The sequence below is a fragment of the Bos indicus genome, chromosome 16, assembly GCF_029378745.1.
Source record: "Bos indicus isolate NIAB-ARS_2022 breed Sahiwal x Tharparkar chromosome 16, NIAB-ARS_B.indTharparkar_mat_pri_1.0, whole genome shotgun sequence".
NCBI lineage: Eukaryota > Metazoa > Chordata > Mammalia > Artiodactyla > Bovidae > Bos > Bos indicus.
In genome coordinates this window covers 44507346-44519506 of record NC_091775.1, presented here as the reverse complement: position 1 = coordinate 44519506, position 12161 = coordinate 44507346, and the positions used below count along the sequence as shown (strand labels likewise).

Here is a 12161-nt window from a genome sequence, read left to right as displayed (position 1 = left end):
CTTTCACCCGCTTGGCGGGGATGGGCCCCAGCGGCAGAGTCCATGTGACGTGGGGAAATCAGCTCACACGCCCAACTATTAAAAATCTTTACTGTTAATTGTTTTCTCCAGCAGAAATATTTGTAGAGATATGAACCCACAGCAACACTTTCATTTCTCTCCTTCAGGAGATGAGATAGGTCAGGGCCACTCTCATTACAAGAGGGAGGCTCGTAAACTTGACAAGGAGAGGAACACACCTTTATGGGAGCCACAGGTACTAGGAGAGGGGGTGGTCAGCAGCATCAGAACTGATGCCTGGTGACAGATGTTACAACCCTGGGTGGTGGTGGGGTGACTGAACAAAAACTCACCTTTCCCCAGGTGGTCAGCTGGAGCTGCAGGCCACAGAGCTGGGAGTGAGAGAGAGTGTGTGTGTGTGAGTCTGTGTGTGTAAACTCACACACATGTGCGTCCACACACTGCCCCTCCTGAAAGAAGATGTTCTTGGGCCCCGGTCCGGGTCCCCACAGTCCTTGTCCCCTGGGGATCAATCGACTTTCCAGGCTAATCAGCTGGCCAGTGCCGGGGGCCTGTGTGTGCAGGAGGACGTGGGTGTCTAGGTCGTGACACTTGAGTCTTCCTCTGGGGCGAGGCTCAGAGGAAGCTCAGAGTGCAGCATGAATAGCCATGGGGCTCCCCAGCTTGGGCCCTAGACATGCAAGCGTTTGGTTCCCATGCTCCATGACCACCCTGAGAAGGGGAAATTTGGCTCTGAGTGTCTTCTCCTGGCTCTGGGTTCTTGGGGCAAGAAGCAGGCCTCAGCTGTCTATGCCCTCCAGGGGTGGGGGTGTGGGGGGCATGGGTGGAGACTTCCCCTCCCCAGGCCCGCATCCTTCTCCATTCCTCACCCACATTCCCCTCCAGTGAGAGATGCAGGAAGCAGGACGGCCGCCTTCAGGGGAGGAGGAGGGCAGCTGGGAAGACCTGGGGTTCCTGCAGCCCTTCAAAGACCTTTCAGTGCTCTGTAGTGTGTTTCTGGGGGCTGGCGTGGAGGGCCAGCCTGGTGGGACTTGTTCAGTGAAGGCCCAGCAGACTGTCCCAGCAAGCACTTTATAAACAATGACACTGTCCCCTGTCCCTTCCAAGCTGCCATGCGGGAGAGTCTTCTGAAGTGAAGGGCGCAGCCTCAGATGAGAGGCCTCTGGGGGCTGATCAGGACCCACTGGCAGCACACACTGAGGGAGGAGCCTGGGGGCAAAGGTGGTGGTGGTGGAGTGGTTGGAGCCAAAGGCCTCCTGGGCCTTGTAAGCCAACCTGAGGCCTTGGTGTGGGTTCTGGGTTCCCGGGCAGAGACCTCTGCTACGTTTTGGGTCTTAGAGCTGAGAGCAGCTCCTGCCCGGATGAGATCTCAGGAAGTTGGCTACAGAGGGAATGATGACTGAAGAAGGGAAAGAGGCACCCTGCCCAGTGAGGGCAGGCTGGAGAGGCCCGGACGGTGCAAGTGAGCAATTCCATTCTCACCGAGGGAGGCTGGCTGGTTGCCAACTTGCAGAAGTGATCCTGGTGAATGGTCTCCTCTAGGCTCTGGGCTGCTCATTCAGGACAACCTTGGGGGCTCTGTTTTCCAGCTGTGGATCCTGCTTGGGGTCCTGAGCGGGGAGGTCCCCTTGCTGATGAAGCCAGGTGTGCTCATTAATGCAAATGCACTCTCCAGGTGGACCTCCCCCACCACCCCACTGGAGAGGGCCTACCCACCACAAGTCGGGTGGGTGGCCCATGGTGACAGAAGTCATGGGTGAGCCAATGGAAAACGAAACACGCCTAAACCAGTGGAAGGCAAACACAAAACACGTGAAAACAGCAGCAGGCTCTTTGTGTAATAAATATTGCAAAGCGCACTTGGTTTCTTTCTTTCTTTTTTTCAAGTCAAATATAACAACCAATGTCCCAAACCCTGTTTTCGACATTCAAAAGAGGAGCTGTTGTGATCAGCATAACACCTGCAGCCAATCAAAGAAAAAAAAAGGTTCCCATTAGCCAGCCAATCAAATCCTTTTCCAGTTTAAGCCGCCAATCGGACCTCCTCATGTTCCTAAAGAGTGACCCAAATAAAGCACCAGAGCTCGGAGAGCTTCCTGGGAAGCCATACACCCGAGGCGCAAATTTTTTTTTCTTTTTTTAAAATAAGAGTCAGAAAATAAAAATAAAAAGGTTTCCATTGGTCAAGATTTAAAAATAAAAAGGTTTCTTCCTGCAGCCAATCTTGAGTCCGTCCCTTTAAGCCAATCGTGACCGCACCACTGGTGTCTCCCCCGAGGATGCTGAGTGGCCGTGGGGCGGGGCAGAGTGGGGTGGGGTGGGGGGCTAGGGGGAGGGGAGATGACCCTCTGCCACTCAGCGGTGAGGTCCACACAGATCCCCTGGCCTTGGCCAGCTTCCAGGGTGTTCCACGGGGGTTGAAGCTACTGCCTCCGGTCCTCCGTCTCCGACCTGGAAAACGCCATCACTACGTCCTCCGCACCTGCAGACCATAGGGAGAGAACCGCTGCTGGATCTGGCACTGGGCTGCGGCCCCCATGCGGTGTCAGTCCTCGAAGGAGGGGTGCTTTCTAAGAACAAAGTGCTTCTTGGGAAACCCACTACCCCTCTTGAGCCTCCCCTACAGCCTGGCCAGGATTCGCCAGCAACCCAGCTGCAGGGCCTCTTGCGGCAGGTTGCCAGGGTGAAGCTCAGAGGCTCACTCTAGGCTATACCTCCAAGAGCCGGGAGCAGGACAAGAACCCAGGCTGCTGTCCTGAGCAGGGCTCTCTCTGCCAGTGACCCTTGGTCCAAGGTCACCAAAGCCAGGGGCCCTTGGGAAACGCCCTCTTCCTTCTTAAGACTCTCGTCTCCATCCCTTTGGAGGATCTCCCTCCTGATTTCTAGCAGTCATTTCTTTGTCCAAACCCCATCACCTACTCAGAGGAGCACAGCCAGGCCCACTTCCAGCCCGGCTCCTACAGAGACAGATAATGGCCATAATCTTTCTGTTGCTATTTTTCATGGTAGATTTGAGGATTCTGGTCCAGGGTCTCATGAAACCACTTCCTTTGTCTTGTTTTCCCTGAGACAGGCTCTGACTTGTAGCCAGAAAAGGCAGGAGGGAGGAGGGGGAGAGTCTGGAATGCACACCTGCCTCCCCCGGAGCTGCTGGGAAGAAGGCTGAGCACAGGCCCTGTGGGGCAGGTGAGGTCACCTGCAGGTCCCGCTCTGCCTGCCCTGCCTGGGTCCTGCCACGTCTCACCCCTTTTTTCTAAACCTAGGTTCTTGGTCATGCCCTGAACATTAAAGAGCAGTCAGTTTTGTTCGGCTGGAGGAATTCTCCCTGGGAGGGAAGGGTTGGAACAGCAACACAGTGGGTGTGGGGCCACTGAGCGGGAGGTAGTGGGGTGGGTGGGGGGAGCGATGCCTGGTGGAGCTGCTGGCATGGGAAACCGGAGAGACGGCAGGACTCCACCACCGCCTGCCCCCCAGGGCATGGCGTGGGCCAGCTCCTTCCACGCCACAGGGAGTTGCCACTTCCCAAGGCAGCTTCTTCGTGCCTCCTTCCTAACTGTCCTGCCGGGAGGAGCAGAGGAGGCGCCCAGCGCTGGTGCTGCAGGAGGAGGGCCCCTCCAGAAGGATGTCACATGACAGACAAGTGCCTGCAGTTTGGCACCAGAGCACCAAGGTGCCGCTGCCAAGGGGAGTCGCCCTGCCGCACAACCCCACCTGACTTGACGGTCTGCTGCTACCAGCACAACCTCTATTCCCGCCAAGGGGAACAAGCTTCTAGAAAGGAGCTTGGGTCATCCAACTTCTCCGGGCTCCTATGCTTGGGAAGCCCTAGCAATCCTTCCCCTGTCTTCTTGAGAACATTCTGTACTCGCCTCGCTCCTCGGACCACGCAGTATCACTGCGGGCAGAATTTTCCTAGCAACCACAGGATCCAAGATTACATCATACCCTGCATGGCAGCTGAGCCGGTTACCTAACAGATGCTGGCTTTTCCCGAGTGCCGACTCTCCAGCTCGCTAAGCAGGAGGGGCTGGAGGGAGACCGTGAAAGGGGAGTTGTCAGCAAAGAGGCAATGCACAGTGGCAGCCCACTCACTGCTTTCCTGGCCTGTCCCGTGGGCTTGCTTGCAGGGACCTTGGGCCTCTGTGCTGAGCTGCAGGCACAAAAATAGCACCGGCCACCCTAGTAGGGAAGAGTGAGTCTGCAGAGGGAATGGCCATCGGTTCCTTGGAGGAGCCCAGACACAGGGGCTGCAGGATGAGTGTACCTGGGCTGCACTCTAAGAGGTAGAGAAAGAAGTCACCTCCTCAAGGTCACTGAGGGACTCCAGCAACTCCCTAACAAGACCTCTGCGCCAGGGCTGCTCCGCCAGCTGGTCAGCCCATCCCTGGCTGGGGCGGAGAGGGCTGGGGACCTGCGGCTCCTGTTTATAGGGCCTCCCACTCTGCTGCTGGAGCCAGTGCATGAAGGGCCCACAGAGCCACTGCCCACCCCGGCTCTGTTCTGTTCCTAAAGGACTCACTGTTTTCCAGGGCTCACCACCAGGGATCTACTTTCCTTTAGGGACCCAGAGCGAGATAGGCTCTTCCAGAGCCTCCTCTGACCTTTCTTACACTGGTTGGCCTGGCATTTGTCACTCAACAAGGGCCTGACCCTGCGGGCTGTGAGGCGAGGATATGGCCCTTCCCCTTCCTCCAAGGAATTGGGGCCGATCACCCAGTGGAGAGTGAACTGCTTAGTTCATTATTATGATTCAAGTTCTTAGAACTTTAGAGCCAGGAGGGATCTCCAAAGTTGACCCTCATGAGCCCTCCTTCTCCTTTGAGGCCAGAATGTGGGGCCTTCCTTAGAGGATCTGTCTGTCCTGGAAATGCAGGGCTCACAACAGGAAGATACTAGAGAAGCCAGCAGGCCCAGCTCACTGCCTCTGGGCCATCAGCTAGGTTTACCATCTCATTTTATAGACGAGGCTGGTACACCCCATTGGTACTTTTTGCTGACCCTGTCTGGACGTGGGCTCAGAGCTTCTATTTGTCCTTTCCCACCAGATGCAGTGTGTAAAGGAGGGGAGAAGCTGATCGGTCTCTCCTGTTCCACCATACTCTCTGACCCATTAAAAGATAAAGCCAACACCAGATGAAGACATCCCAAGGTAAGAGAACTACAGACCAGTATCTCTTATGAATACACATATTCATAACACCTATGGTATGCAAGAACACTCATAAAATACTAACACCGCTTCATGATAAAAAAAACACCCAACACACTAGGAATAAAAGGGAACTTCTTCAACCAGATAAAGGGCATCTACTAAAAACCCATAGCTCTTATCATACTTAATGGTGAAAGATTGAAAGCTCTCCCCTTTCAAGATTAGGAACAAGTAGACAAAATCCATGCTTACTACTTCTATTCAATACTATGTTTAAGATTCTATCCAGGGCAATTTGACAAGAAAAAGAAATAAAAGGCATCCAAATTGCAAAGAAAGAAGTAAAACTGTATTTGTAGAGGATATGGATCTCACATATAGGAAATCCTAAGGAATCCACTGAAAGACTACTAGAACTAATAAATAAGTTAAAGTTGCAGGATATAAGGTCAGTATACCAAAAATCATTTGTATTTCTATAAACTAGGGATGAATAATCTGAAAATGAAATTAAGAAAATAATTTCATTTACAGTAGCAGCAAAAATAATAAAATCCTTAGGAATAAATTTAACAAATGGAGTACAAAATTTGAACTCTAAAAAGAACAAAACACCAATGTCTAAAACATTGCTAAGGACTTCTCTGGTGGTACAGTGGATAAGAATCTGCCTGCCAATGCAGGGAACATGGGTTCGATCCCTGGTCTGGGAAGATCCCACATGCTTTGGAGCAACTATGCCTGTGCACCTCTACTACCAAGCTCCAGAGCCTGAGAACTGCAACTACTGAGCCCAAGTGCTGCAACTACTCAAGGCTGCATGCCCAGGGCCCGTGCTCTCCAACAAGAGAAGCCACTGCTCATCAAAACTAGAGAGAGCTTGCACACAGCAACCAAGACCCAGTGCAACCAAAAATAAATTAAAAAAAAAAAACATCGCTGGACGAAATTCAACACAATTTCTATCAAACCCCAGCTGCCTTTCTTGCAGAAACTGGCAACCTACTCCTAAAATTCATATGGGAATGCAAAGCATCCAGAATAGCCAAAATAATCTTGAGAAAAAAGAACAAGGTTGGACCCACACTTTTGAATTTTAAAACTTACTACAAAGCTACAGTAAACAAGTCTGGGTAGAACTGGAACAGATCAAGGGAACAGAATTGAGAATCCAGAAATAAACCCTTCCATAAACCACTAATTAAATTTTGTCAATTAAATTTTGACAAAGGTGCCAAGGGTTCAATTTGAAAGAATTGAACAAATGGTGCTGAGACAATTGGATATGCTGCTGCTGCTAAGTCGCTTCAGTCGTGTCCGACTCTGTGCGACCCCATAGGTGGCAGCCCAACAGGCTCCCCCATTTCTGAGATTCTCTAGGCAAGAACACTGGAGTGGGTTGCCATTTCCTTCTCCAATGCAGGAAAGTGAAAAGTGAAAGTGAAGTAGCTCAGTTGTGTCTGACTCTTAGCGACCCCACGGACTGCAGCCTAGCAGGCTCCTCCATCCATGGGATTTTCCAGGCAAGAGTACTGGAGTGGGGTGCCATTGCCTTCTCCGGACAATTGGATATACTTACATGTAAAAGATGAAGCTGAACCCTTGTCTTGTGCCATACACAAAAATTAACTTAAAATGGAGCAGTGACCTAAATATTCTAAGGGCTGATGTATAAAAACTCTTAGAAGAAAACAGGAGTAAATCTTCATAGTCTTGGGTTAGGAAATGGTTTCTTAGATAAGACACTCAAGGCACCATTAACAAAAGAAAATATATATATATATAAGTTGGGCTTTATCAAGGTTAAAACCTTTTATGCTTCAAAAAATACTATTAAAAAAAGTAAAGACAACCTACAGAATGAGAGAAAATATTTGCAAATCTGGTAAGGGATTCATATGAAGAATATATAAATAACACAATTCAATAATAATAAAAAGTCAAACGACTCAATGTTTAAAATGGGCAAAGAATTCAAATAGATATTTCTCCAACAAAGATATGTGAATGGTCAACATGTGCATGAAAAGATGCTCAACATCATTATTCGTTATGGAAATGCAGAACAAAACCACAAGGAGACGTCGCTTCATATCCTTGGACAGCTGGAATCAAAAGACAGACAATAACACGCGTTCGGGAGAAACTGGAACCCTCATACACTGCTGGTGGAATGTCAAGCCTGCTGCACCTGCAGCCTCCTTCACCTCAGGCGATGGCACCTCCAACCCCGGGGTCTTCCTGATTCCTTCTCTCTCACACACACTCCACATACAACACATCAGCCAGTCCTGCTGACTCTACTTTTAAAATGCATCCTGAACTCATTACCATTCCTCGACTGCCACCCTGGTCCAGGCCACCACTACCCCTCTCGCTAGCCCCTTGCACCCTTTCCCTGGATCTCTCCACTCTAGCCCCTGACAATCTATTCACACAGCAGTCAGAAGGAGGTTCTTAAAACATGAGTCAGCTCCTGCCACTCCTCTGTTCAAAACTCTCTAAAGGTGGCTTATTGTACGATTTCTCATCACACTCAAGGGAAACTCCAAACTCCACCCTGTGGCTGAAAGACCCAATGCTATCGGGCCTCTGGCTGCCTCCTCTCCTCCTACCATACGCCTCCTCTACCTTCACCCCGTTCCAGCCACAGGGGCTCCTGCCTGTCCTTCAGGCACAGGAACCTGGGCCTCAGGGCCTTTGCACCTGCTCCTTCCCTGGCCTCAATGCTCTTCCCAAGTCCATCTCACAGCTCTCACACCTCATGCCAGTCGGTGCACAGTCACCTCCCCAGGCTTTCCCTGACCAGTGTCTAAAACAGTGACACAGGATGAATCGTTGGAGGTGAGGAACTCAGAGAGATGAAACAACCTGGTGAATCAGAGGCAGAGCGAAGACCCGGTACAGACTTGGAAGACCACGCATGCAGCATGACATGCTTTGTCGTTTTCTATCAGGAGAAGGAAATAATTGGTCCTGCCCCAGTTACCCTGAGCACTAAGGCTGCTCCTGGCAGAGTGTGCACCCATATTTCTGCCCCCATGAGAATGGAAGCAAGACCCAGGATTCACAAAGCACACAGAAGCAGGCCTGGGATGGTTGCCCTAGAGGAATTTGAACGTGGAGTCCAGAAAGCCCACCTGGGAGGCGCCCGGCCAGACCCTGTCCCTTGCCCAGGCCCACTGCTCTTCCAGATGCCCCCCTAGTCCCATGGCTCGCCTGCTACGGAGAGCGGGGCCGAGGCGCTGGGGAGGGCATAGCTCTCTGAACCAGAGCCAAGCACCCAGTGGGCCTTTCCATCCCATGTCCCACTTCAGCTCTGCCTCTTTAATGGAGTCCAGTCAAGTGACTGGGGAGAGAAAAATGACAAACATTCAGGAGCTTAGAAAAGGGAAGCCGGCCCCCAGCTGGGGGCGGGAGACAGACAATGGGGTCACTGGTCTGTTTGCAAGCTCAGGGTGAATTCACACCAACAGAATCAAAAGCCCAGTATAGGCTCCACACACCAGCACCACCCATGGCCCCAGCCCGGCCCGGCTCTCTGAAGGGAACCAGCATGCTGCGATTGGGGAGCAGCTCTCTGCAGTGTGTGGGACAGACCAGCAAGGAGCAGCGTGGTCTGGAGAAAGGCCCAGGGGTGAAAAAGAGCAGGAAAGAAGAACAGGGATGACTGTAGCCCTGAAGTAGTGGATGGAGGAAGGGCATGGAAGGCCTGTTTCTCAGACCCAGTAGGGGACATCCTAGTGGAGAACTCTCCCCTTTCCAGGAGAGGCACAGACCTTCAGTGGAGCAGGCCTAGTCCCAGCGCCCACGAGGACAGCTCCAAATACCACCCCTGACCCTCTCCAAGAGGGACCCTGCGGAGACAAAGAGACCAGGTGGCGGAAGGAATAGACAGAGCCTCCTGATATCTGGGATGTGCTGACCGTGCAGTTCCAGCCTCCATCCAGCTGCAGCTCCCCTAAAGCCCAGCTCGGAGGAGGAGCCTGTGCTCACAGGAGGCGGGGAGCCCTGAGGGTAATCCCTCCCCATGAAACTGACACAAAGTGCAAGAGCCTGGGCCAGCTTCCAAGGCTGCCAGCCCGAGGGCCCCCAGTGCAGGACACAGCCCTGTGCAGATGTCCTCAGAGAAAAGGGGGGACGCTCAGCACCAGTATCTGCCATGGGTGAGGACACCCACACCCCCTGATCCAGGGTCACGGGCGCCTCCAAGTCTGTGCCCCAGCTGCTCTGAAACCTCACACCTACCCCTGGCTGGAACCTCCCAGGATGACTTCTTTCTGAGCTGGAGATCTGGTGACCTCCTGACTTCTTCCTAATGAGGGCAAAGGACCGGGGCCTGGAAAACTCAGAAATAAAACCCCAACCCTCCGAGTCTCCCTGGAGGAGGAAATGGCAACCCACTCCAGTATTCTTGCCTGGAGAATCGCCATTGTCAGAGAAGCCTGAGGGGCTACAGTCCATGGGGCTGCAGAGTCGGACACGACTGAAGCCACTTAACACACACACACACACACACACACACACAGTCTCCCAAGTCCAGCTGGAGGTTAACTTGGGCAAAGTTAACTTTGCAGAGGGAGTTAACTGGTAAAAGTTCTTCAAAACTATCCACGGAACCACAACTGCCAGGTCTGGGTCATCCCTCCATGCACACGGCCACAGGCTCCAAAGTGTCCAGGGTGATTCCCATTTCCACTGTTTGCCCCTTCTCTGACCACGTCACTTGGGTTGTGGCATTCCCTCTTGATCCCCTGAGGTCACTATCTTGCCATCCATGGCAACCAGCATCTGCTACTTGGCTACCTGGCTACCCCAAACAGCACGGCTCAGCTACCTGCTCTGGAGAGATGAGCCAGGTAGCAAGGCTCCCGCATGGAAAAAAGGTCCAAGACACTCTTCAAAGGGCAAAGGTGTCCACTGGGCTGAGGCCAGGCCCCACCCTGGACGAGGCCTCCCCCCACAGAGACCCAGACCCCCTGGGTGTCATGTGCTTCTCTGAGCAGCTGTGGCCCTGGAGCCCAGGGTTCTGTGCCTCTCAGCTCTGCTGCCCAAGTTCCCAGAGGATGGCTTTCCCCCAGAGATAGCACGACACTGGTTGCCTTGGGAACAGCACCCCAGATCCTCCACAGTCTCAGCAGCCAAGCATGCTCCAGGCTCGGTGACACCTTCTGGGCTCCAGGCTGGCAACCATATCACCAGGTGCCCTGGCTGCAGAAGGCGGGCCACGTGGGCTTAGGTGCGAGGGGGCTCCTGGAAGAGGCACTGGGCCTCCTGACAGGCCAACACGGGCCTCCCTAGGCTTGGGCTCCTCAGGTGGATAGGGGTACCTGGGCCAGAGTCTGAACTCTGCCTGGTCCCTGCATGTCCACCTCAGTTTCCTCATCTGCAAAACACATGTATCCCGTCCACCCACTGGACTGACTCGGATAACATCTGCAGCATGAAACATCCCAAACAGCACCTGGTGAGGTCACACCCTGGAGGTGCCATTTTACACCTGCTCTGCTCTAGACCCAGGAACCCCAGGCCACCACCCTTCCTGCACTCCACTGAGCCCAACACACACATCCTGCTTCTGGGGGTTGTTTTCCAAGGTATTGTTGTTCAGTCGCTAAGTTGTGTCCTACTCTGTGACCCCATGGACTGCAGCACGCCAGGCTTGCCTGTCCATCACCAACTCCCGGAGCTTGCTCAAACTCATGTCCATTGAGTCGGTGATGCTGTCCAACCATCTCGCCCTCTGTTGTCCCCTTCTCCTCCTGCCTTCAATCTTTCCAGCATCAGGGTCTTTTTTCCAAGGTGAGGTGCCCCTTATCAAGTCTCTTAGCTCCTGCAATGGAAGCTCTCCTACACTACAGAGAGTTGTGTGAAGGGACAGAATCTGGAAGGGGCAGGGGGGTCCCTCTAGGGGTCAGGAAGGGCCAGGTCTTCACCCAGAGTCCCAGCACATTCTCAAATTCTGGAGGGCGTCACAACCACCTGGGGTCTTGCTTCAAATGCAGATGTCCAGGCCAACCTGGCAGACTCTCTAATCCAGCAGGGCTCGGGTAGGGCCCAGGCATCTGCATTTTTAGCAAGTGCCCTCCATGATTCAGGTGCAGTGGTCTGTGTGGCTCACATTCCTAGAACTCAATGCTACAAATGGTCCCCACCCCTGAGCTGCTGTCTCTTCTCATCCAACCTTCTGTCCTGCTTCCACGGCTTCACACCATGTATTCCCGGCCCTCAGCAAACTGCCTCCAGCCAGGATCCACAGATACTGTTTTGGGAAAAGGCAGCACTGACATTAATTAGGAACCCTGGGGACCCTGATGGTGAGCCAGCTGCGCCTCTCCTCCTTTCTGCGCTCCCTCGCGCCCCCTGCTGGCCGTGGTGCTGTGCTCACAGGGTTCCACTTCCCCTCCCTCTGCCTGCTTTCCCTGGGGGCCTCACCCACACCCAATCCCCAAATCTGCTCCCTCCTTACACCTGGGTTCTGACCTAACCCCTGCCTGCTCCTGGAGGATCCCACACACTGCCCACTTGGGGGGCCCCTGCCTGCCCCTCACTGTAGCTGCTCAGTCCAGGAGCCCCGTCCACACAGCCTTGCCTCCGACCCCACCCCCACTTGCTCACAGAACACTGCTGTGACCTTCTGGGTGTCTCTCTGCCCCAGTATCTGACCTGTGACCTCTCCCCAGCACTCACCCTAGATGGACAGCCACTGGCCTGGCCATCCCACCCCTCAGGTCCTGGAAACCCCTGCGGCCTCATCTCCAGAATTTACTTTGTTCCGAGCTCACTTGCCTTTCCAGTCACTTACCACCCACACTCACCCCTTGGGGGACACTTGCCCGGGGCTGGGCAGGCTCTAGGACTCCCTCGGTCTGTGCCATCCTTCTCCTTGTCTGTCCACATGCACTCCTGCACATCCTTTAGCATTAGCTGCTCAGTTGTGTCCAACTCTTTGGGACCCCATGGATTGTAGCCTGCCAGACTCCTCTGT

General features: G+C 53.4%; 1 protein-coding gene across 7 annotated transcripts in view; it reads right to left on the bottom strand.

The window, feature by feature from the left end:
- Positions 1-1881: 1881 nt before the first annotated feature.
- The window catches only part of CTNNBIP1 (catenin beta interacting protein 1), a 47116-nt gene continuing 36836 nt past the window's right edge, over positions 1882-12161 (bottom strand). For all 7 annotated transcript variants that reach the window (XM_070768242.1, XM_070768243.1, XM_070768241.1 and 4 more), the window contains one exon: positions 1882-2503. In XM_070768242.1, the coding sequence (XP_070624343.1) occupies positions 2445-2503 (59 nt within the window). In that variant the 3' untranslated portion in view covers positions 1882-2444. The remainder of the gene's footprint in view (positions 2504-12161) is intronic.